The sequence below is a fragment of the Crinia signifera genome, chromosome 19 (genome assembly GCF_055691185.1).
Source record: "Crinia signifera chromosome 19, ASM5569118v1, whole genome shotgun sequence".
NCBI lineage: Eukaryota > Metazoa > Chordata > Amphibia > Anura > Myobatrachidae > Crinia > Crinia signifera.
The window spans coordinates 97,169,276-97,196,620 of NC_139226.1; the positions used below are offsets into that span (position 1 = coordinate 97,169,276).

At 44.9% G+C, this 27,345-nt stretch overlaps 1 protein-coding gene across 7 annotated transcripts in view; it reads left to right on the forward strand.

Annotated features, from left to right (window-relative positions):
• The window catches only part of ACOT7 (acyl-CoA thioesterase 7), a 163,235-nt gene extending 136,850 nt beyond the window's left edge, over positions 1-26,385 (forward strand). For all 7 annotated transcript variants that reach the window (XM_083162987.1, XM_083162984.1, XM_083162982.1 and 4 more), the window contains 2 exons: positions 7,562-7,746; positions 25,854-26,385. In XM_083162987.1, coding sequence (XP_083019113.1) covers positions 7,562-7,746; positions 25,854-25,958 — 290 coding nt within the window. In that variant the 3' untranslated portion in view covers positions 25,959-26,385. The remainder of the gene's footprint in view (positions 1-7,561; positions 7,747-25,853) is intronic.
• Positions 26,386-27,345: the final 960 nt, after the last annotated feature.

Here is a 27,345-nt window from a genome sequence, read left to right on the forward strand (position 1 = left end):
CAAATCCCCCCTCAGCTTTAGGAAGGAACAGCCTGGTAAGGGGCATTCTTGGTTTTTTCCCCATCCAAATAAATTTATTGGCCATAGTATTATAACGGGAAAGATCTGCTTTAGTGAGGGCGAGGGGGAGCATTTGCAGCAGGTAAGACAATTTAGGGAAAATTACACTTTTGATCACCGTGATTCGGCCATAGAGGGATAAAGGGAGAGTGTGCCATCTTTCTAATAGTTTTGCAATGGCCTGCAATACAGGTTTAAAATTGGAAGTGTATAGTGCATTAAGGTGCAATGGTATCATAATGCCTAAATATTTCATAGGGGCCGTGCAAATGCTAAACTGACTCAATGCTGGGAAGGAATCGGGGTATGATGGGGGCCAGGCTAGGGGTAGAATACGGGATTTCTCATAGTTAACCTTGAGTCCCGAGAAGGATCCAAAATGGTCTATGATTGCCATGGCTTCCGGGATGGATTTGGGGGGGTTCGATAGGAAAAGAAGCATGTCGTCTGCGAACAGACTTAGCTTCACCTCTCTGGCTCCAACCTTAATTCCTGTTACCGCGGAGGAGGCTCTTAGTTTAATAGCCAGGGGCTCTAGGGCCAGAGCGAAAAGGAGTGGGGAGAGAGGGCAGCCCTGTCGAGTGCCTCGCTTCAGGTTAAACGGGGGAGACAAGTAATTATTGGTCAGAATCTGGGATGTAGATTGGGAGTAGAGATTCATAATTGCGGTTATAAATGGTTCTGGGAACTGAAAGTTTTGCAGTGTGGTGATAAGATGGTCCCAGGAGACCATGTCAAAGGCCTTTTCGGCGTCTAGGGAGAGGATGGCCTGAGGTGATGGGGATTTCAATGACTGGTGGTATTGCATGACTGTGAGGAGCTTCCTAATGTTTAAGACCGAATGTCTGCCCCATATGAAGCCCGTTTGGTCCTTGTGAATGATCTCAGGGAGTAGAATTTTTAGCCTATCAGCTAGAATTTTCGTGTAGATCTTGTAATCAGTGTTTAGAAGTGATATTGGTCGGTAGGATGAGGGGAGGGTGGGGTCTCGGCCTGGTTTTAAAATAAGCTTGAGGAGTGCCGAATTAAAGTATGGGGGTTGAGGAGTGCCTTTGAGGAAAGAGTTGAAGAGGGTTGTTAATGGGGTAACCAGTTTGGGAGCTAATAATTTGTAGTACTCACTTGTCAGGCCATCAGGGCCCGGTGCCTTTCCTGGCTTAAGGAGACCAATTGCCCTAGATACCTCTTCCTCCGAAATATCTGCCAACAAACTGGTGGCACTGTCAGTCCCTAGGGTCGGGATTGAGGTGGAGGCCCAAAAGGCCGTTTTACCAGCCTGGTCTACAGGTGAGGCGGTGTATAGCTGCGAGTAGAATTTATGTAGGACCGCTGAGATGTCGCTTCCTTTATGATGAAGGGTGCCCGTATCATCCTTTAGGGCGGTGATAGTGGTAGGGGGGTGTTGGCCCTGTAGTAGATTAGTCATAAGCCGATTGGATTTACCTCCAAATCTATGGTATTTGCTTTGGGTCTGGAAGGAGATCCTAGTCTCGAGCTTAGTCAGAAGGGCATCAAATATCGCTTTGGCCTGGGTAAACGCTATTTTGTTTGCATTGGTTGGTGACGTTTTAAAAATCTGATAGGCTGCCGTTAAAGATGCCTGCGCCTCTAAATAGTGCGCAGTTTTTTCTTTACGCAAGTGGGAGGTGTAGGAGATTACTGCACCCCGCAGTACAGGTTTAGATGCCTGCCAGTACATGAGGGGGGAGGCAATGGACGTGGATTCATTATTTTGTTTGTAGTCCATCCATGTGGATTCAAGTAGGGATTTAAATTTAGTAGAGTTAGCTAGGTGGCTAGGGAATCTCCAGTTTATGTATGTGCCCCTGTCTTGGGAAGAGTGTAAGGTGAGCCAGCATGCAGCGTGATCCGATATGGTGATCGTTTCAATTTTAGTATCTTGAACCCGGGGAAAGGCCTGTGTGGATAATAACATGTAATCTATTCGAGACAGTGTTCTGTGTGCTGCAGACAGACATGTGAATTCGCGTTCTACTGGGTTGTAAGCCCTCCAGACATCCGTCAGGTGAAGACTAGACATCAGATATTGGATCCCATGGCTGGGGGGGGGACGTCTGGTTTTGGCTACTGAGTCCCTATCTAGCACATTGGAGGCCACAACATTGAAATCACCTGCCAATACAATAGTAGTATCCATATATGGTGTTAACAGGGTAACCAAGTTCCTAAAAAACAGTTTGGAAAAGGTATTAGGAGCATATACATTACACATCGTGATCCTAGTTGAGTGTACGGTGGCGTCCACGAGTACCCATCTACCTTCGGGGTCAGTAACAGTGCAGTGCACCTGAGTTGGGGTGCTCTTGTTAGTTAAAATGACAACCCCTCTAGATTTTGAGTTGTATGGGGATGCTGCCAAAAGTGACCAACCCATTGTGTTCAATTTTAAAGTTTCCTGGGGGGTTAGGTGCGTCTCCTGGAGAAACACCACATCCGCCTGTAGCTTATGAAGGTAAAGCAATGTCTTCTTACGCTTAGAAGGGACGTGGAAGCCACCTACATTCAATGTTGCCACCTTCAAATTAGCCATTATCATCTAATGAGTGGGAAAAGCTGATCGAATTTCCATACAGTGCAACCGCCCAATATCCGAACCACACAACACTGTGTATTAAAATGAATCTGATCATCTCTAGACATATTATCAAAAAGACATGGGGAGAAGACAGAAGGGAAGAACACGAGGAAAGGAGGGGGAATAGGAGCAACCAGGGGGTAGGAGGCGGAACCCACAAGTTTAACATAGTAAGAAGGGGTAGATCTTGCGTGGGCAAGGTGGGTTCCCCTCTGCACCCTAGCTCCTCAAGGAAAACAAACAATGCAAAACATACAAAGAGACTTCTGGAGTCCCAGCGGCAGAGACGGCCACTGGGTACCATGCCCCCTGGGGGGGAAGCGAAACAGATACATGAGCCACAAGGCTCGCCCCGGCCATAAAATATATAATTTTTCAGGGCCAGCTTGAGGTCGGGACCAACGTGGTCTCCAGGCCCCACAACTGGCGCCGAAACAAAACCGCTAAATATAACATACTTATCAATATACGTTAAGAAAGACAAACAGTATAAAGCTGGTGGAAATCAGATGCAAAAATAAATTCGCACAAAAAAGAAAACCTGGAACTTTTGCAATAGAACTTAAGTAAGTTCTGTGATCGGGGAAGCTGCCGTCCACATGGATAAGTCTCGTAGAGCCAAAGAGTCCAGTGACTCACGGGGAGGGGGGGGGGACGAATCCAGGTTAGGGCCAGTAAGTAACGATCCCACGTCCAGCGTGGGAGTGACTAAGATGTGTGTCCCCTGATGAATGAGATGGGGGTGGACAATAAGGCAGTTGTAGATTGGACGTCAGGTAGTGGGTTTCAGATGAAGTCACTGGCCACAATCAGTTTCGGTGTCGTCAGGGCCCGCCGGTGAAAAGGAGGCTTGGGCTTGCTCCAATAGGTAGGCCTCTGCGTCTTGTACTGTACTGAACTCCTTAAAAGAATTTCCTGAAAACAGACGCAGCTTAGCGGGATATAGTAGCGCAAATTTCACTCGGTCTTTTACCAGTCTGGTACATAACTGGGAGAACTCCTTTCTCGCTCTCGTGACTTCTGCGGAGAAGTCCTGGAAAATCAGAAGCTTATTCCCATTCCACTGAAGGGATCGGTTTTGCCTAAATGCCATCCATAGGGCTTCTTTGTGTTGGAAGTTGAGGCATTTAAGGATCACCGGGCGGGGTCTGTTGGTGCGGTCATCGCGAGGTGGGCTTAGCCTATGCGCCCTCTCAATGATTATGCCCGTGCAGGCCTCTGTAACATTCAGTAGATCAGGGAGGGTGGATGAGAGAAAGGCATATAGGTCAGGGCCCTTTAAGGTTTCAGGGAGTCCTATAATACGGAGGTTATTTCTTCTGGAACGATTTTCCAGATCGTCCAGTTTATTCTGCATGGAATAGGAGGATTTCTGCAGATATTCCGTGGTGGTTTTTAAAGCTGAGATGTCCTGGAAAGCTTCTCCCAGGTGAGTCTCATTTGCAGTAACCGTTTTGGAGACCTGCTTAAGTTGTGACTTAATGTCCTGTACAGATTGCTGCAGCTTAGCAGCGTGTGCATCCAGAATGGGGTTTATAGTGTCCTGTATGGCTCTGACCACATCTGCATAAGATCATGCTGAACCCAGGGGTGGTGTTGGGGAGGGAGCAAACATATCTATCTGGGTGGAGGGTATAAAGGGGGCCTCTCCAGCACTTACTTGGGGCTGGGCAAACATTTCCTCTGCCTCAGCCTGTGCTCTCTGTGCCTGCTGCCTTGTGAGCTGTGTGTCGGCGGCCATCTTGGATGTGGCGCCCTGTGCTGTAGCTGGCTGGCGCTGCTGCTGTGGCTTCCCCTGGGGCAGGGATTTTGATATTGGTAGGCTTGGGGTGCTGGTGGGACCTTGTAGGGGCTGGGCAGACATCTCACCTTTCTCAGTCTGCGCTGTTTGTGGCTGCTGCCTCGAGTGTTGTGTGGCGGCGGCCATCTTGGATGTGGCGTCCAGCGTAGCAGCAGTCTGGCAGTGCTGCTGTAGTCTCCCCTGGGCAAATAATTTCTGCATCGGCAGGGTTGGGGTGCCGGCAGGGGCTTCCTGCAGGTTTCTGGTGCGTTTTGAGGGGTCCTGTGCGGCGTAGTGTGGCTGGCTGGCCGGGGCGGTCAGGGAGCTCAGCACTCTGCTGCTGGTCCCATGGAAGCAGGAACCGGAAGTCCAACAGGTTTTTTTTAATGTGGGGGCCAATGTATTTTTTCCCTGTGGGGGTCTGATGGTGTGCCTTGGCAATTTTTTTAAACTTGTTTGTTGTGATGCGTGTTAAAAAATAAATAAAAAAAATAATACGTTTTAAAATCACTGTACTAACCAGTGGTAATATCAATAATATGGGCATTTTGTGTCCTCTTTATGCTGTTACATATGTAGATCCTATAAAACACAACTGATGGGCGTTTTACTAATGTTTTTAATCACTGATGAACGTTGACCTACATCTGGCTAATTTATTTACATCTTTATTTCTTTCCTGAAACATCGGCCTATGTTTAAGCTTAATATGTAATTAAGTTAATGATTTTAGTTAGAAAAATAGCCCCAGTATTCACCCTTTATGCCCCCCTGGTTGGAACATTAGCATATTTTCAACATATTAAAAACTACTTTAAACTGCTCCAAGCAAATGTTTATAAGGACGAAAACCTCCCTAATTAGGTTTTCTCTAAATATCCTGCAGCTTTTTCTAATGACTTCTTAACTAGTTTGTATCATTGTTACATATTTAATTAAAGTATTGTACAAGAAACAAACTGATTCTGAAAGTTCGCTCAGAGGGACTGGACGTTAATATTACTTTTATATGAGAGATTAGAGGATAAAAACCATCTACAAAGGACTCCAGGATCTCATTGGTTCTTCTGATTCAGGACTTTCCATGAGTCCAGGTAGCGGAGACACAGGTTTATATAACCTACACAACATGGAAGAATTAGAACTACTTTGGCCAGGAAAAAATTGACTTTGATTAGGATGATCTGGACCATCTCTTTTTGTAAATGGATGTGCTTGTGATTTAATGATCTTACATATCCTTCATACACATATACAAAATATTTTAAATGTTCAGCAAAGCGTATGTAGGTATGGGTTCTTTTATCCAGAGACCCCTCTTCATAGTCACAGATGTAATCACATAATCCATCCCTTTACAGCCACTGTGAGGAGCACTGCTACACTAGATAATGAGGAGGATAGAGTCAGATAGACCTGATCAGAGTGTTTTATGGTCACTGCTACACCACATAATGAGATGGGGAGGGTCCGATATATACATGATCAGAGCATTTATACGGTCATTGTGAGGAGCATTGCTACACTAGATGGAGAGGAGAGCAGTGGTGCAAGTAGAATTTTTTTCTTGGTGGTACTGATAGCCTCCACCAAAAATGGGCGTGGCCATGTGTCATGAGGGGGGCGTAGTCACACAAAGCTAGAGGAGTGACTAAATGACTATAGTGGCGTGGCATCAGGAGACAGGGAATGAGAAACAGGGAATGGCTGGGGTGGGTTGGCTCTTGCTTGGGGGAGAGCCGGGCAGCTTGTGCTTACAATTGTGGAGCCTGCTCTTCATGCTGTCGGTGCCGCTGATGCCTATCAGTGTGACATGCTAAATCAGCAGTAGCCGGTAGCTGCATACAGCACCAATCATAACGCTGGGTGGGCGTGCTGCGGATGCATTATATTTAGACTTAAAATGAAAATAGAATTGACAGTGGGTCAGGGGGTAAGTGGTACTGCGTACCTGCAACATATTTCTTACAGGTACTCCGTACCACACAGTACCCCCTTACTTGCAACACTGGAGGAGAGTCACATATAGACCTGATCAGAGAGTTTATATGGTCACTCTGAGGAGCACTGCTACACCAGATAACAGGAGTAAAGGAGTAAATCACACATAGATATTATTCCTGAGATCCTCTTTATATTATCACTGTGATGATCACTTTCACACAAGATAATAAAGGTAAATCCCATATAGACATCAGTGGGCTCCTTCTTATACAGACACTGTGAAGAGCACCGCAGATATCCACCTTAAAAGCAAATGGAGCTCTTATTAAAATTTCAACTTGTTGGACTTGCACTCATACACTTTTACATAACGTCCTACTTATTTAAAGCAAAATATGCTCCACAAACTCATGATCTCTATTTACACCACCAGACCTCCCCTGTTGCGACTATTCCTTTCAAAAGACCTTCCCATTTGGGGCACTGAAAATCAAGGCTGTAGGAAAGTGTGTTTTTAGAACATTTGCACAGAACACCTCAGGAATACAGAGGTCTATGTACTAAGCCTTGGAGAACAGTAAATGGAGATAAAGTACCATCCAATCAGTTCCTAGCTGTCATTTATCAAACACGGCCTGTAATTTGACAGGTAGGAGCTGATTAGCTGGTGCTTTATAACGCTCCAAGGCCTAGTACATCTGCCCCACAGTATGATCTCTCTGCTACCCAACCAGTAAATACTTTCTCATCATAACTAAATTCCTCTATTTTGTGAATTTCGGGCCATCTATCCTGGACAACTATGTATAAAGTTCAGCAATGCTTTTACTGCCATTAATAATGAATTTTTAGTGCGTCACAAGCCTTTCCTATCTAATTTAATCCCCTATCTTTTTAATTCCGAAGACCGAAATGTACTTGTTCTTTTAAGTCATTGTATATGTTATAGACAACATGTCTGTTAAGGCTAAGCTTACGTTTAAATCTTTAATACCATAATTCATTTAAAGTGACATTAGCCAAAGTATTGGATCCTATATTCCTATGGCTGCCTGTTGTACCGAGAGGTCACCTGAAATGTATTTCAGGAATATGAAGCAAGTACGGCAATGTAAGCACTTTTTTTTTTTTTATTGATGTTTTGGTAAAACTGTAACAATTGTTTGTTTGAAATGTTTCAGGTTGCATCATTACCATATCCGGTCACATGACCTTCACTAGTAACAAGTCCATGGAGATTGAGGTGTTTGTTGATGCGGATACTTTAATTGGCGACACCCAGGAAAAATTCCGCGCAGTCAGTGCTTTCTTTACCTACGTCTCCCTAAGCAAGGACGGCAAAACCCTTCCAGTTCCTCAGCTAGTGGTGAGTAGGATGCCACCCGGGACTTTAATGGGGAAACGCGGGAACATAAGGAACTTTTCTGTTTTGTCTTTGTTTTATAGAGGGAGATGTTGTAACCGTTTGAGAAAGGTAAAGTACAGACCATCCAGCTGGTAACCCAGCCTGTAACATCAGGAGCTTATGGCTGCTACTTTATCTCTGTCCACTGTATCTTTCTCCAAGGCTTCCTAATTCCCCTTTTACACTCAAATCCCAGATTCTACCCAGCATTTGGAACACGGATCCAAGCAAGGTCGGATCCAGGATTTGCACAGTTTACACTGCGGTGCCTACCCGCAGTGTAAACTGAGGCGGCGCCGATCGTCACGCTGGGGGCAAACCCAGCACCAAGGTAAGCTGCTGGGCTGCTCCCAGCCCCCCTGCATCCCACCCAGCCCCCGTCCGCGAGGTGAATGGATGCCGCACATAGGCATCCATTCACCTTCTCCCGGCCTCCGCTGCTGTCTGCAGAGTACAGCAGACAGCAGCGGAGGATGTGTGTGCCCAACCGCCATACTGACCACAGGACGCTGCGGTCCAGAGGTGGGGCTTCCCCCATTGCTGTAAACGGGAGCCGGTGTACCCGTTTACACTGCCCTCTACCCAGGTCCTGCCCGTGTTCTACTCTGGTCAGGACCTGGGTAGTAGTCCTGTGTAAAGGGACACAGGTTAACCCCTTTTACACCACTGCTGACCCAGGAAAAACCTGGGTTTTTGCGGCTGTTTAAAAGGTGTATAAATCTGCCCCATAATATATAATAAGAATTGCTGGTAAATATGCGGCACTTATAAGTCTCCAAACATTTTGAGGAAAAGTGTTGGTGCAGTTTTAATGTGGGAAACATATCCTCGTCCTCAGATATATATACAGCACCAAGGTCATGGGTTCGATTCCCACCATGGCTCTAACTTTGCAGAGTTTGTATGTTCTCCCCTTGCTGGCGTGGGTTTCCTCCGGGTATTCCAGTTTCCTCCCACACTTCAAAAATATACTGGTAGGTTAATTGGCTCCCAAAAAATAAACCCTAGAATGAATGTGTGTGCGTATACATGTGGTAGGGAATGTAGATTGTAAGCTCCACTGGGGCAGGGACTGATGTTAATGTTTAAATATTCTCTTCAAAGTGCTGCAGATTGTACATGTATTTATATATGATTGTAACATGCATTCATGTATAATACAAGTGTACTGTGTCTATAAATAAGCTTCTGAGCATTTCCATTAAATGCATTCCGCATAAGTGAAATCCTACCAGGCTCCTAACGAGGACACACAACATAAATCATGTGATGGGGAGTTCTGCGGCGTGGCAATGCAATTTGATCAGTGATGAAATGATGGGGCTATAAATGATAGCTAATAATTATCCCTTTTATCCAGGCAACATTACTAAGGGGCATTGAATCATTTTTATTTTACTTTTTTATGCTTTTTTTTTTTATTTATTTATTTTGTTATAATGGCACAATGAAAATAGAATGAGGTGATCATTATTGTGCATTATATTAGCAAGATCGTTCAACCCAAATCAAATGTAATTTTTGTTGGTTGATTTGAATGAATAATAAAAAAAAATTCTCTTGAATGTGCAAATTGCACAATATTCTAGGGCAGGTCTAGCCAGCCCTCCCAGCTGTTGTGAAACTACAAGTCCCAGCATGCCTTTCCACAGTTTTGCGATAAGGGAATGCTAAATCTGTGACAAGGCATGATGGGAGATGTAGTTTCACAGCAACTGGAGACCTACATGTTGGCCAGGCCTGTTCTATGGTCACTTGTGGTTGAAATAGTCCCATGCCAATTTATTATAATGTTTCAATGGCCTTTCCCATCCACATGCATAGGAAGTTGGTGGGAGGGGCAATGACAACCTGGGGCAAAAGTGAGTGCTTGGGACTATAGGGGATAATTGAATGGTGCATACAACATATAATTATGTCTTTTAACTCCATGCACTTCAATACATACTTTTACAATTTTGGGGAGTAGTTCTTCTACAAACGATCCTTCATTCCCCAAAGTGGACCACACTGATATATACTATTAGATACTGTAGACGGGTGTGTAACGATTGCCTGTTTTATACATGTATTCGGAGTCGGGGACCATCTACGTTTTTACTTGTTGCTAATCTATCAATGTAGAAGAGACATGATAGTAATAAAGTTAAACAACTTGAATTATAAAAAAAAAATGAAACATTGTATAGAAAGTTATTAAATCAATGTATTATGGAGAACTTTTTAGTAATGGGAATTGTTATTTGGTACTTGTGAGTTATCTGGGCGTCCGATTTTTTGATTGTATGCCTTAAGTTAAGGCATACAATCAGATGCGATGCGATATCGCATCGCATGGCATGCGACCATCGGATGCGATGACCCGATTTTTCCATAGGAATCAATGTTAAAATGGACTGAGTCCATTTTAACATGGAATTCAATGGGAAAAAGGGGTCCTTTTCATACCCCTACTATCCAAGTGGGCATGGAGTTGGATATAAACCTGTGGCGAGCGTAGCGAGCCACCGAGCCCGAAGCGTGGCGAGCGAAGCGAGCCCCGCGAGGGGACGGTATTCCGTGTCCCCTCGCGGGGCTCGCTACGCTCGCCACGCTTCGGGCTCGGTGGCTCGCTACGCTCGCCACAGGTTTATATCCAACTCCATGCCCACTTGGATAGTAGGGGTATGAAAAGGACCCCTTTTTCCCATTGAATTCCATGTTAAAATGGACTCAGTCCATTTTAACATTGATTCCTATGGAAAAATCGGGTCATCGCATCGCATCGCATCGCATCCGATGGTCGCATGCGATGCGATGTCCCGATTTAAAAATCGGACGCCCGGATAACTCACAAGTACCGTTATTTTATTCATTTTAATTAATTTGTTAAATTATCAAAGTGGTTTAGTATATATTGCACAAGTGTGTACTCCCAGTGTGACGGATTCTCCCACTGGATAGGACATATCCTATAAAACAGATATAGGGCCCCTCCAATCAGATACCTTGTAAATCTACTCCAGTGGGCACACCGAGAACCAAACAGGTTCTTGCTAACAAGTACCTTCCACAAAATTAAAGCTATAATGTGATTGGTGGCTGTGGGCAGCTTCTCCACCTGCCCACTACTTTGCTCTTTAGAAGTCTGGATACATCTCCCCTTTTATAGTTCTTACTGGTTTTCCGAAGGAAACAAAATTGTACAGTAAAATTAAGTTCATTATCTGTTTATATCCTGTAAATCACATTTTTGGAAATGTTATGAAGGATGCATGTGTTTCGCAGCTATAGGTTTTCTCTGACACCATAGAAGAACCCCCAGTCCTATGTACAGACTCTAACTTGTTTATACAGCAAACCTATGTCACGTTGTGCAAGCGCTACTATGAAACTCATCTAGAAAAAGAACAAAACCTTTTCCTTCCTGTATCACAATCTAAGAAAATGAATATTAATTCAAAGTTTGTGAAAGTGTGTTGTATTTTTTCCGGGACACTTTCAAAAAGTCAACACCGCAATGTCCTCATTGTATTCAATTTTGAAATGTCGACATTAGAGTTAGGCTGCAGGTAAGAGGGTTTGGTTGCAGTGGAGGGGATATTAGGGTTAGGAAGTAAAGGGAGAGATATAAGGGTAGGGATTAAGGTCAAATATTTACTGGAGGACTCTGTCTGGCTCAGAACCCACCAAGGCGCTACTGCAGCTGTCTGGAGGTACAATTGGAAGAAAAACATAAGTCAGTCGCACAGGGCAGTAACGTTTTTGGTATAATTTCTGAAGGACCCTCCTAGATACAAGTATGATTTGCAATTATTTCGTATAGGTGATGAGGGTGTGCTACCACAGGCATGGAATTTAACAAGAATAGAAGGACAGAAGGGATGCCTTTCACTGGTGCACCTAAGAATAAATTGAACTCATAATACATAACTTTTAATAACTTTGCATATAAAATATCTGCGAAATAAAACCAGGACATACAACAATCACACAAAATAAAAAGGGGAGGACGTTCCCCTGACTCAGTGTGACCCCCTAGTCACCACAACCCCTGTCTGTAAGTGTTTAAATGTTTTTGTACCGTAGGCAGCAATAAAGGAGTGGGTATTCTCCTATATAGAGCGGTATAGTGGTGGGGTCTCTTATGATAAATATCTCACGTACTGGGAGATCATTAGTGACTATGGGTGAGGCACGCACCTATTGAGGACAATCCTCTGATAGTGCTGCCCTCAGCCCAGGTAGCCGCTACCGCTCTAAGACACTGAGGGCTGGTGAACCATATGTGAGGTGTGCCGGCTTGCACTTGCCTCGTTCACCCAGCTCACTCAGTTAACGCTGAGTCTGGCGCCAGACTAGCGTGTCGGTCGTCGGGTGGACCGCTCACGGATTTCGCGCTACAGTACAGTTCAAAAATTTAACATTGTATGTGGGGAGGGGAAGAGGGGGTTTTACAACACACTGAGTGTGTTAAGACGGTCAGCGTACGCTTCGCAGTGAACGCTTCGGTCCTGAGGAAGCGTTCACTGCGAAGCGTACGCTGACCGTCTTAACACACTCAGTGTGTTGTAAAACCCCCTCTTCCCCTCCCCACATACAATGTTAAATTTTTGAACTGTACTGTAGCGCGAAATCCGTGAGCGGTCCACCCGACGACCGACACGCTAGTCTGGCGCCAGACTCAGCGTTACCTGAGTGAGCTGGGTGAACGAGGCAAGTGCAAGCCGGCACACCTCACATATGGTTCACCAGCCCTCAGTGTCTTAGAGCGGTAGCGGCTACCTGGGCTGAGGGCAGCACTATCAGAGGATTGTCCTCAATAGGTGCGTGCCTCACCCATAGTCACTAATGATCTCCCAGTACGTGAGATATTTATCATAAGAGACCCCACCACTATACCGCTCTATATAGGAGAATACCCACTCCTTTATTGCTGCCTACGGTACAAAAACATTTAAACACTTACAGACAGGGGTTGTGGTGACTAGGGGGTCACACTGAGTCAGGGGAACGTCCTCCCCTTTTTATTTTGTGTGATTGTTGTATGTCCTGGTTTTATTTCACAGATATTTTATATGCAAAGTTATTAAAAGTTATGTATTATGAGTTCAATTTATTCTTAGGTGCACCAGTGAAAGGCATCCCTTCTGTCCTTCTATTCCTGTCTGGAGGTAGTCAGGCACCACTGGGCCACCAGGATGAAATGTTGACATTCTAACTTGTCAAAATCTCATCACCATCTACACCACAGGTCTTCAACCTATGGCCCTCCAGATGTTGTGGAACTACATGTCCCAGCATGCACTGACAGTTTTGGCATGCTCTTATAGGAAAAAATGTAGCAATGCATGTTGGAACATGTAGTTTCACAACATCTGGAGGGCCACAGGTTGAAGACCCATGATCTACACGATTACTGTCGACATTCTTGAATTCTTATGCCATTCTGAATGGAGGTTATTTGCCTTGCATCGTGTGTTCTTATTGGATAATGGCTTCCTGGAAGGATTCTCTCCCATTCCGCTTTAGGCCAATTGTAAGATTTGTCCCTCCTTCCACTTCAGCCCTGTCCAGTCTCTAATCCAGAATCTGATGCAGCTTTGCTATTTTAACCTCTTAGATTTCCTCTACATGGACATATCGGTATTGAAACCTTCATATACAATACTTCTGGTGTTTTGTATAAAATGTAGGTTATGGTCATGAATTAAGCATATGTATACTGTAAAATTCTCCTTACACCTCTTTTCCACCAAATCCAGGGTCCTAACTGGAATTTGGAACCTTGTTCCAATCCGGTTGAGACCCAGGATAGACCTTTTTCACACTGTGGCTCTGACCTGGGTTATTACCAGGTCAGAGCTGTTTAAACTGTGCACAGGAGCAGTCTCTCTCTTTTGTTAAGAGACTGGAAGTGGGAATCCAGGAGGGTGGCTGTTACCTTGTAGACAGACCGGGAAAGATTACAGCTTTTGTGGCCGGGGTAAGAACTGTAAGGTTCTGGACTATGGAGGTCACTTTGGTCCCTACTCAGTGTTGCGAATTCACAATGGGGAGTGATGTTTGGCAACTGCGCATAATCATTTATGGCCATGTGCAGCCGCTTGGTGTGAGCGGCCACGGCAAATTGATTGTTCGGTGGCCGCTCGCACACAGCACTGGCGGGCCATCATCACGCCCATGGGAACGCCTGCATTCCCCTAGTAATTTGCCGGTGATGCAGGGGACAGGAAGCTGCCATCAGCTGCCCACCCTCTTCCCATACAGGGAGCCCACAGATATAAGACACCAGAGATGGTCTTAGATCTGCGTGCAATGTAGAAATCATCATTTGATGGTCGGTGACCATCGAATAATTTCTTACCCGCACGCAATCTGCAAATGGATGTTTATACAAAACATCCATTCGCATGCATGCGGGGACGTTCGCAGTGCGGGCGGGCGCTGCTTAAAGGACAGATGAGCTGGGTTACCAATTTACACCACCTTAACCCAGGTCCTTCCCAGATCCAGCCCTGGTCGATACCTGTGTAGGATTCCCAGAACACTTAACCCTGGGCGGGATTTTTCTTTGTACCTTATTTATTCCTAAAACCTGGCTTTTAGGAGTAAATAAATAATGATTTGCTACATTTTGCAGTAAGCATCATCTATAAAATGAAGCACAAGACCCGATAACATCTACAGTCATTTTCCTGTCCCAGTCTCTGTAAATGCGCGTTTCCTAACATTCACCCATCAGTCCATGGCGTGATTGCCGCTGGATTCTATCTTTCTGAAAATGAGCAACAGACTTCATTTACTTGTCAAGTGATTGATAACGCACTCTAAAATGTAGTCTCCAACTTGTTTTTTCCCCCCAGAATCCCTTGCTTTCAGGTACCTGATTGGTTTTACTGAAAGATCTCATTAGAATGTTCTATTTTTGGGAATTGTCTTAATGGAACATCAGTCATTTTCTCTCTAATTATAGTATATGCACACTTATGTCAGTCTATCAAAAATTATGCAAGTGCATGAAATTATTGTATAATGTCTCTGAGATAAAGATAATCATAAATATTAAACGCTGTCTGTAAGGAATATGGAACGATTGCTATAAATAAGAACCATTCAAGTCTCTTCAAGGACTAAGATGTAAGTTTTCCTGTACTTGAGCTTGCCGGACTCTGCAATAGCGTGATGGGCGTGGCATTTGTGTCATCTGTATGTCCTAGGATTCTATTATTTTTAACTCCTAATGTAGTATGAAATGTGGATCATTTTAATGCATCTGTCATATGGCCTTGTAGATGCCCATACACACACTGGACGATTTTGGTACAATAATACACCAATCCTATTAGTTTGGAGAAGTGAACAGGTGAGCGCGTGTGTAGGGGATATGCATTAAGAACGCTCTTTGAGAGGCCTGGATTGAGTCCTTAGGTTGAGGTGCATTCACCTGCAGGTTTGCAGCAAGCTCACAGTCAGGTTCTGGATCGCTGCTGCTGCTCTGGTTTCTGCATGAAAGCCGTTTGTGTCCTTAGGCTGTGAGGGGGAGGAAGAGGGAAAGATTAGGCCAGATTATTCTAGCGATGATTTGTGACCTAGAAATTACTTTAGGGTGCCTTTAAGCTAAGGTACTGACATTTGTTAGGCTGCAGCCAGACTAGAACTCCAGCTCCCTTTTGTCCTGCGACTCTTTATTTGACATGTATTCGGTCTGTCATTGCTTTTACCGCTGCACATCGTATAATACATATTACATAATTACACATAAACACACAATACAACAGAGTTGTCACATTTTATATTTTCTTTCTGGCATTTTATTTTCCGACCAAACTGGAAGGTAATTTTTTGTTTTATTTTATTTCTTGCACATCCTTTTGGGGAAATTGACACATAACATCTCCTACTAGTTCTATACATACAGTATATAATGCTATATATACATCACATCTCCTACTATATGTACAAATCACGGTTGCCCCTGGAGACTCTGGCGGCACTGTTAACTCCTTAGTGACCGGAGCCAGGTGCTGCATGAGATTGTGACAGTACAGCACCCAGCTCCCTGCACTGCGGAGGTGCCGGTATTTTAGTGACAGACAGGTGCACGTTGCACCCCTTGCATCCTCTTTGACGATCCTCTTTACCATTCCTCTATCTAAGCGGTCACAAGAAATCCTTACATGTTTTAATTATACAAAACCATACAGACACGTGGCTGCTTCTGTTTGTTGAGGAAAAATATTTTTACTCTTTGAAGATGTGACAGATTATACAGGAAGGTTCTGAAGCTCTCAATAAGCTGCCAGAGGATTCATCAAGGAGCAGAATGTAAATGAGCAATTTGTACATGCGATGTATACAGACAGCCCGGTCAGAGTGATTTGCACCAAAGCAGAAGCGGACCTGTAGATGCTAGAAAAAGTAACTAGTATTACCAGTATGTTTTTGGATTGTGGGAGGAAACCGGAGTACCCGGAGGAAACCCACGCAAGTACGGGGAGAATATACAAACTCTGCACAGTTAGGGCCACGATGGGAATTTAACCCATGACCTCAGTGCTGTGAAGCAGTAAAGCTGCCCATACACTGAGCCGTTCGCCGGCATCCGTTCTGTACTATGTGATGCGCGCTCCCGCGTATCACATAGTACGGTACAAAAAGTATGTGCTGTACATACTTTTTGTACTAGGTTCACATCGTATCGGATCGCCGTGCATGCACACTGCATGCACTAGGGATGCGATCCGATACGATGTGTGCTGTTTAAGTCCCAAACGGATCCGGAAACGGACCGTGTATGGGCAGCTTAATGCTAACCATTACACCGTCCGTGCTGCCTATATATAGATAGAGATACAGATGTACCACCGCACTCGGCATTCCTAAGAATGGGGTACAAACAGCACCCACATTTCCAGGATGGGGGTGCAGTTGCCTGTGACCACACACTGTAGTAAATACAAATACAGGGGGAGCTGAGCACTCCCTTTAACAAACTAACTCACCTTAACATACAAATAAAATCTTTTTAAATACAAATAATCAATTAAATAAATAATGGGGTTTTAGTTTATGAATTGATTAATGCATTTAAGCTTGCAGCCCATCGCCAAGGGACCCCATTTCACTGCAAGTCCTACACTAACAACTGGTCTCTGAAGAACCTGGCAATTGCTTACGCATCATAGCTAAAATTAAAATGTGTTCTTTCTTGGTTTAAAGCTCACCTGCCAACTACCTTATGGCTTGTAAAGATGAGGCAGTCACCTAAGACACCTGATTAGTATTAAAGGGGCAGCTGTCACAGGTTTCAGATGAATGAGCTTATCTAGGGTGCATGATAAAGCTTTGATCACAGTAACAGAGGCTAATTAAAAATGAACCCACACATATAGAGATACAGATGTACCATCTCATTCGCCATTCCTAAGAATGGGGTGCAAACAAATTAAAGAACAATGGAAATTTGGGATGGACAAGCCTAGTGGTGTGTCTGGACTTGTTTGTTTCCACCTGAAATGGATGTGTACGCATTGAAGTGATTCTCACTGAATTACGTCCTCTTGGGCCAAGCTCTTCAATGACCCAAAGTCCGTGGCATTATTCTGTGAGGAGATGGGAAAGATTCTAAATTAAACATGTTTAAGCCCCGAGGTCTGAATGACATCACTTTGCACCATACTTGCCTACTTTTGAAAACTAGTTTCAGGGAGATTATAGTTGGTAGCAGAATTTTGCACAGCGCCCCATTGAGGGGGCGTGTCATGCTCCACGTTAAGGGCATGTCTAGTTCCATATATGGAGAGATTGTGAAAAGAGATTGTGAACGTGGCACCTAGAAGCATGGAAGTGTACTGCTACATCTGAGAGGAATCTTTTAAAATGACTTCTATCCAAATGTAGATGATCCCAAAGCAGTTAGTTAGAGACACTATACTTGCTAAAGTGCTGGAATATGGTGCTGATGATTCAATGTAAATGTATCTGTCTCTCATTCCTTTTTTCCCCAAAAATGTAACCGTGTAATGTGGGCTAGGTGACATGAGGGAGATTGCTAGACTAATGAGGGAGAGAGGGAAATTGCTGCTATTTCAGGGAGTCTCCTGCAGAATGCAGGAGGGGAGGTAACTATGATGTAACCGTGTAATGTGGGCTAGGTGACATGAGGGAGATTGCTGCTACTGTATTTCAGGGAGTCTCCTGCAGAATGCAGGAGGGTAGGTAACTATGCTTTGCACGTTAGTTTTTCCTATTTTATGTAAAATAAACTCTTATGGAATTCTCCCCTGCATGATCTTCTTGTCCTGTTTCGCATCCGATTGATTCCACCAGTCACCTCCCAAAGCCATCTGCTGCAAGTCTTCTACCGTTCTGTACTACATCTTACAAGATCACTCCGCACGTCCCACACATCAAGGTTACAGTGTTTTCTCTTGCTGTCTGGTTTGACAGCAGCGTTCAGCTTGCAGGTACAACACAAAGTATACGCTTACACACTTCTGCTTCTCAGTCACAATAATCCATCACTGTGTGCTGTTGGGAAACATTAATGCCTTCAGCGTATGATTTCTACCACTTCTGCTTCTGTACGGTGTATTTTTATGCTGTTACAATAGGCTTAATACCTGCTACTGTCTGTCACCATCTATCATAAATGTCTGTACAAATAATGCATATACAGTATCAGCTTGTGCGTGCTGTACCATTATATTGTTATCACTGGGCTACCTGCACCCGAATGCGTTTACTAGGCTTTTGGGAATGTTACAGGCTTGTGCGAGGTCTAAATGTCTAGTTAGATCAGTGGTAGCCAACTCCGATCCTCGAGAGCTACCAACAGTTCACGTTTTCCAGCTCACCTCACAGGTGCACTCATTACTGACTGACACATTATAAATGATCCACAGGTGGAGCTAATTACTTCACTTGATATTCTGTGTGGAGACCTGGAAAACGTTAACTGTTGGTAGCTCTCGAGGACTGGAGTTGGCTACCTCTGGGTTAGACAATACTACATTGTGATATAAAAGGACATTGCACTGAATTCAAGCCTTATCGCACGGCGTGCAAATTTGCAGCGGCCATTGTACAGTTAAGATACGGCCCCAGTAGAATATCAATATATCATTCATATGGTCTAGTGTGTGCACTCAATATCGGTAACTATGGAATTTATTCTGGTTGACTCGCATGGATGTGCATTTCACAGCCTTGCGAGTCCCCCAGACACCGCCCGCACGGCCACCCCCCTCTTGCATGCCGCGATCCCCGCAGGGCTGCGAATGGATGATTTGCAACTGATCAGATTCCACCTTTTATTTATTTCGCACCTTGTAGAAGATAATAAATAGATTTGGTACTTATATGTTAGTTGGGTGCCCCCTATAGTTAGTACGCTCATACCCCCACTATCCATGTCGGCATGGAGTTGATTTTACATAGTGTGGCGAGCCCCGTGAGGGGACATGTAAAACGAAGCAAATAGCTTAGTGGGCGCCCAACTAACATATAAGAACCATAGGTTCTGATCAATCTTCGTAAATTTATCCCAGATTGTGGAGTCGCGCACCCCCGCTTCTTTGTACGCAGCTGCTTGGACTCTGAAAGCCACCAGTGGGCATCTCAGTACAAATCCTAGCGTTATGCACACATGCAATTCAGCACATCTCCGAATCGGGCCCTTACTGCATGACGTTTAAAGGGTTTATAATGTATTACTGTGAACATCACTCCTTTCTTACTGATAACATACTACCGTATACTTACGTAAACATGTAAAGAAACGGATCTATGATTTAGACCTAACCAGCTGCTGTTGAGAATTCCCGACTAGCCCAAATACATCAGGCGACAAACCCAAATAGACCATTTGATCCTTGAAGTGAAAACTGCAGGAGAGCGCCGCTGGCCTCAGGGTAGTGACGCCTGTTCTCTGGAAGCCATCTAAATAGATAGTTGCTATATAAACGGTACGGTACATGCTGAGATTGAAAAAAAAAGAATTGGGTTGAAAGTAGAAGTAGTCAGAACAGAGGAACGGAGCTCACAAGTGAGATCTGGGCTGCTAAATATGTATGACATTGGATAAAAATAGAAGCTCGCACCTCTAGGTGTTTTTCAAATGTTTAATGAAGTATTTGAAGGCTTTAAACTTGATGGAAATCTGCGCAAGGATGAGACGGCGCAGCTATACGGTGTAAGGCGCTAGAAGATCATTTCTCTGCTTACAAAACATGGGATTATTTTGTATCCAAATTCCAAGTCAGGCATCAGCGCATCTGTGTGGAAGAGACTGGGCTATGTACTGTATGTCAGCCAACAGGGTACATATATCTGTAGCTCATTTTCTTTGTCCATTAAATTAATACAGTCTTAGAGCCCAGAGTTCAACGCTTAGTGTAGCATGTTCCTTCCTTGTAGCACTAGCGCGGTGGATGGACTGAGTCTGGCGTTATGGCCTTGGCCGACGCAACTGAGAAAACAGGCCCAAGACATAGGGGGTGAGTGGTTTAGCAAAGACACAGGGGAAGATGATGTATTAAGCCTGGAGAATTGATAGAGTGGAAGGTTACAATGCAGCAGCCGAACAGCTCCGAACTGTCATGTTACAAGCTTGGTTTGAAAAATGACAGTTGGGAGTTCATTGGCTGCTGCGTTATCAATCGACCACTTCATCACTTGTCCAGGATTAATACACCTGCCCCATAGTACTAATCAGTCGGAACCGGTGAAATTAATAAAGTAGAAGTTCTACTGCTCTGCTGGATGGAATAAATCTGTCACCACTTCTCCAGTTTTATCTGCCGTCATAGTGTTAATGTACATACAAGGGTGGGGTCAGTAGGTTAGGTAACAAGACCTCTCACTGTGGAATGTTCTCTTTCATACTAATATCCCAGCAGGTAGACCACTGCTTCCTCTCATAGCCATTAGACCAGGGCTGGGCAACATCGGCCCTCCAGATGTTCATGAACTACACATCCCAGGATGCTTTGCATTAGTTTCAGTATGGCCACATAGCAAAACTAATGCAAAGCATCCTGGGATGTGTAGTTCATTAACATCTGGAGGGCCGGTGTTGCCCAGCCCTGCATTAGACTGTGCCTCATCTCAGTCATACTGGTCTGGGAGGGATGCAGTTTAAATCCCGGCGGTCGGGATCCCGGCGTTCAGAATCCCGACGCTGGAATCCCGACCGCCGAAATCCCGCCACTTTCTCCCTCCGTGGGTGTCCACGACACCCTTGGAGGGAGAATAAATTAGCGTGCCGAGCGTAGCGAGGCACCTGGCCCGCTGCGTGGCGAGCACAGCGAGCCTGCAATGGGGGGCGAGCACAGCGAGCCTGCAATGGGGGCGATCCACGTCCCTCCCTTGTCGGGATTTCGGCGTTCGGGATTTCGGCGTCGGGATTTTGAACGCCGGGATCCCAACCGCCAGGATTTCAAACTGAATCCGGTCTGAGATTGGTGCACTGCCTTTGGTAACGTCAGGACAGGCGCTCAAGATGAGCAGCAATTTGGCCGACCAAGCATGCCCACTGCAGAAAGTGCGCCAAACCTGTTTACGTGACAGGACGTTATCGCCGTACATCCCGACAAGTTACGGATGAGGTACAGCAGCTTATATGCCCTTTAGATGCCGACATATGATCATTCATTATGGAATTTAGCTTTTCCACAAAATGGCAGACTCCTGGAAGAGTATAATGAGTGGGCTCCATTTTACCTTAAGTATTCCATTCAAACAGTTATATTACAGTATTTTGCAAAGTTTTATTTTGTGCTTCCAGATTTTCCATTGCTCTAAAACCTGAAATTGTCTTTATACTGCCAGGAAACTTTTCCTAATCCATCAGACAGATGTAGCATTTTTGCATGAAGGTGTTGGAAGGAACAGCATCCCCCAGAGACTGACTACAGATAAACCTTGGTCTTATTGGTCGTCTTATTGCACAACTCATATTTTGGATTGTTATCGTTTTGGAAAAAATCTTTTTAAAATTTTTTTTTTTTTACATTATTTTTTTCATACAAAGCATTTTGCTGGGAAATCCGGGTCCAATCTGTTAAGCAACATGTTTTCCAACCCGTCACCTTGTGCTATATTGTAACTAACCCCGAGACCAGAGCTTGTGTCTTCCAGTAGCAATTTGTGTTTCTGCTCCACGGGAGGTTTCTGTCCTCCCTGAGCTCACCTTAGGACACCTCCGTTACGGTTTGACAGGTGTACCGAGTTTGGATACATCTTCCCTCTATATCTTTTTGTTCCGCCAGCTCAGAGGTGTGACTGTGTCCTCCGCAGGAAGCTGACATGTAACTACATACCAGAGGATCTCCTACTCGAAACATGAAGTGTTTTACTACTTAGGGATTGTATCCCCCCCCCCTCCCGCTTAATTGTCCCTATGTAAATAACTGTCTCAACTGCCCATAACCTTCTCTCTGAAGTCTTCCTAGTACTAGGACATCCTGCTTGGGAATTGGTGAACTTGTGTAGCCTTGGCAATAGATAGTACAGTACACACTGTAGGTGTATAAAAAGTCATAATGACATTGTTAATCTTAAATACACTTACTGAAACTGGGAGACTCCGATATCCCTCTTTGGCTGTAAATGCTAAAGCTACAGCGTCTTACCCGGCTTATTTCCATATTCATATTCCACATTCATATTCACATCCAATGCTAATATATACTGTATCTGTTGTTACTAGCAAGGGTGCCAAGAGGAGTAAGGGTACGAATTACCCAGGTCTGAAGGAGGAGACCAGGTGGGGGCCCAGGCAGGGCCGTCTTAACAGGAGTGTGGGCCCCTGGGCAAAGGCAAAAGGGTTTATGCAAAGGCAAATAAAGACGGTGTGGTGCACCTAAGAATTGACACATTAATACATAACTTTTATTGTATCTATTAAAAAAAAAAGTGAAATAAAAGACACAAAGTACATACATAACCTAAAGTCACAGACATGTGTTTTAAAAAGGATAAGGTATCCTTACAAACCCAAATGCAGTAATTCAAAGTAATTTTTATTTGTGTAAATATGTTGCTCTTTTGACTGTAGTGATCTCAATACAATTTAGCAGTGGTTGCGTGTTCTCATACACAGTAAGTAACAAGACATTAGTTCCCCCGGCACACTGAATAGTTTTAGCAACCAATCTTGAACACTACATGATAATAGAATTCAGAGATATTGGTTACATATACCTGCGCAGGTGTATGATATGCCCCCAAGCTGCGTCAAGGCTTCTCTGTATATTGGGGGTCTCATACACATTAGCAGATAAAATCGGATATAATCTCCGATATTTTCAGCTAGTATTTAGTATGGCAATAATTGGTAAATTGTCAAACCAATCCTAATACTTCTTACCCGACCCGCTAAGTGTGGCGTGGTAGGGGAGAGCCGGCAGCGCCAGGTGGCAGCGTCACTTGCTGTGCCCGGAGGGGTTGCTGCACACAATAGCATACAATACAATTTAGCAGTGATTGCGTGTTCTCATACACATTCGCAGAGAAAGACGGATATGATTTCCAATATTTGCAGCTAGTATTTGGTATGACAATAAATTGGCAGATTGGAGTGATCTTGCAACCAATCTCAGGCAAGATTGCACTTATGTAGCATATGGTGAGTGCCCTTGTGAAGCCAATACTAATACTAATAACCCGACCCGCTGTGGAGCGTGGTGCAGGAGAGCCGGCAACGCCGGGTGGCAGCATCACCAGCTGCGCCCGGAGGGGTTGCTGATCGTGGCTACTTGTGGTGCCCGCTTGGCCGGAGCTGAATCGTCACAAGTGCATGAATAGCACACTGTGATGGTCAGCGGCAGGACTCACTAGTAAGGAGCCTGCCAAGACGCACCTCTGCTGAAATAAAGATTTTTTAAGCTAGACAGATCAAAATGGATTGGTATATGGGGAGGGGATGGAGCACACACACGAGGTGTATGGTTGGCGTACACTTCGCAAATGAGCTTCTTCAGGATACTTTTTGTACTGTGCGATGCGATGCCCGCGGGAGCGCACATCGCATTGCACGCTGCCGTTGCAGCGTGTATTGCCACCTTTAGGCACATAACCCAGCCCATTATTTAAAAAGTGTCTAAATGAATATAAAAAAATCTCCTCTTCTATCTGCGTAGGCAGGACGCTGAGGACACCATTACACCCCTCTTGTGACTGAGGGATAAAGGAGGGGAGAGAAGGAGGAGATGGAAGAATAGGGGAGGAGATAGAGGGGGCGGAGTGTTGAGGACTGGCAGTGGCACGGGCACAGCACACTGAGAAGAGGGAATGCCTATTTGTCATTTGATTGACAGCTGACAGGCAGGGACGCCACTAGTAATGTTGGGGCCCAGGACTGACCATCACCCCGGGCCCCCAACGGCACCCCCCCCCTCGCGCGGGCACCCCGCCTCCCCCACCCCAATTACTTGGTAATGGTGGTGTCGGCAGTGCAGCAGCATCTTTTCCCGGGACTCGGGGCAATCACTGCACAGTGCAGCCTGCAGAGCGCCGAGCCCCTCTGTATCCTAGGATCGGCGCTCTGCAGGCTGCACTGTGTATTGTGCGAGCCTGGCCGCCGGGTGGGGGCATTTGTGGGCAGCTGCCCGGGCCACTCCAGAGGCTGGGGGCCCGGGACAGTTGTACCTCTGGCACCCCCCTTTCGGCGGCCCTGCTGACAGGCGCAGGGAGCAATGGGTAGGGGGCGGATCCGGATATGACATGTCATCTAGACATTCACAGACAGCGCTACATGCCTCAGCGCAAAAGTCCGTGAGGAAGAGGGGGCAGGTCACAGGAGGAGGACAGTGTGTGCGCGGTGCAGGGAGCTGCTCAGCCTCTCCATAGTGCTGCGCGCTGTTAGACAGGCGCTGCGGGCGGCGTGGCAGTGACAGTGAGGGCTGAGGCAGCTTTAGCAGAGCAGGGAGGGAGACAGCGCCTTTTCAGCATGGCGCCTCCCTGCTTTGCAGGAGCTGCTGATCAATTGACTCTTCTGATTAATTACTTGGTGTATGGTCACCTTCAGAAACATTCACTTGGAGAGTATATGTAATCAGTATTTAAGATGGGCACACACCCTGTAGTATCATAGCTGGACAGGGAGATTATAGAAATATAGAATTTGACGGCAGGTAAGAACTACTTGGCCCATCTAGTCTTCCCCTTTTTTAAACAGGTTTCCTCAAACCATATTTGGTCCTTATTTCTTTGTAAGGATATCAATATGCCTATCCCAAGCATGTTTAAATTGCTCTACTGTATTTGACTCTACCACCTCTGACGGAAGTCTATTCCACTTATCCACTACTCTTTCTGTGAAGTAATTTTTCCTCACATTTCCCCTGAATCTTCCTCCCTCTAGTTTCAGTGCATGTCCTCTTGTTCTGTTGCTACTCTCCCTGTGAAGAATGTCTCCCACTTGAACCTTGTTAAAACCCTTGATATATTTGAAAGTTTCTATCATGTCCCCCCTTTCCCTTCTCTGCTGTAAACTATACATATTAAGATCTTTTAGTCTTTCCTGGTACATTTTTGTGATGTAGGCCATGCACCATTTTAGTTGCCCTTCTTTGTACAGTCTGTAATGTATTTATATCCCTCTGAAGATATGGCCTCCAGAACTGAACACAGTACTCTAGATGAGGTCGTACCAATGACCTATACAGTGGCATTATTACTTCTTTCTTTCTACTGCTGATACCTCTCCCTATGCAATCAAGCATCTGACTTGCCTTCTTCATTGTTTTGTTACATTGCCTACCTGAAATAGTGACACCTAGATCCCTCTCCTCCTCAGTACTTTCCACTGAGGAGGAGAGAAGGGTAACAACCACACTGGTTCGGAGTCCAAAACACTGGACCAGATTCCTGCAGCTATCTTGGCTGTTGTGGAGATGGCATCTGTGGTGATGATAATGATATTGTTGCTCATATTATGAATAAGTGTAATAGAAGATATAATAATTTCTAATATAATATAAATATCTAATTTAATTATAATAGAAGAATAGTGTCATAGAACGTCTACCTCTGTATGAAGGGAAAGCTGATTTGATGAAGATTTGTTTTGTATTTTAATGTAGATCGAGACTGAAGACGAGAAGAAGCGTTTTTCAGAGGGGAAAGGACGCTATCTACAGACCAAAGCCAAGCGACAGACGAACACGCAGTCCCTGACCCAACAGTAACCGCTTCCTTCCTGGCTTTGCAGATGGTGGGCGACCCACTGGCCAGAACAGTCACTAGGACAGTGTTATGTGATGTAACTGATGTTATTTTATGCTCTGCACTTGTTTGCGCACTTAAGACTAAGCCTGTCTACAATTGGGAATGCAGATTATATGTAGTGAGTAGTATAAAAACATGGTGAGCTCTCAGTAGGTAGCAATACCCAGCAGTAGCGGTTATCGCCAGTCCTAGCTGGTGCTGTTACAGAATTGTGCAGGAAACAATATAAAGCCAGTTTCTATGTACCTGGCAGACTGTCCCATCATCTCCAGAACCTCATGTTACTATTCATATCATTACGATGGTGGTCTACTGTCCCTGTTTGTGCATGTAAAATGCAACATTTCTTTTGAGTTAGGGGATAAACACCCTGATTTTATTTTATTTTCTACCATTCCTAATTTAAAAGAACAAATTGTATAGAAATGTAATGAAATAGCATATTTCTTCTATTAATGTCTTCAGCCCCCATCTTGTTAGCCAAGTTACCATGTTTGTGTTAGGGGAAAGGTTCTCAGTTAAAGGTACAAACATGCTACAAGTCTACTAACCAGTCTTTAGAGTGACCCATTGTGCCTTACAAACTAGATTTGCATATCTCCACCTGTATGCCTATAATAACGGCCTATGTCTTCACCATTATTCATAGGACTGTGTATAAAACGGTTATTGATGCCCTTTGTCCAACATTGCCAAAGCCACCGCGCCACCTCATCCCTGTATCCTTTGCCATGGCTGTAGCCCAGGGGTGGCCAAACCTGTCCTCAAGATCTACCAACAGTCCATGTGTCTCAGGCAACTTGTGGATCTATAGTAGGAATGAATGCAGCATGTTTGAAAATGTGACAGTTAGTAATGACAACAGCTGCGCACCAGCTAGGTGAGTTGGGAAATGTGACCGTTAGTAATGACTGCACCTGTGCACAGAGGTGAAAGTATGATGGTACGGCGTACCGTTAATAGATTGGCAGCCAGTACACCGTACTACCCGTCCCACAGCTGCATCGTAATCTTTAAAAATAGTAACCAAGGCATAACAGGCCACTGGTCTACCTGCTTAGCAGCTTGAGGCCACTGGTTGGCTGAGAATGGCTGTCTCTCAGCCAACCAGTGGCCTGATACCATGGTAACGGCTGGTGACGAGTGGGGAATCAGCGATGTTTCTCGAATTCCAGCAGTACTGACTGTCCTATACAGCTCAAGAATGCACACATATACAGTGTACACCCCAGACTGTAAACTATAGTCCCGCAGACCTCACGGCGGCTTTTGGGTGCCAGCACCAGCAGGGTCTGCAGGTAGTGCTGCCGCCAGGATGCTGCTGCACCGGGTGCAGTCTGCCTTAGG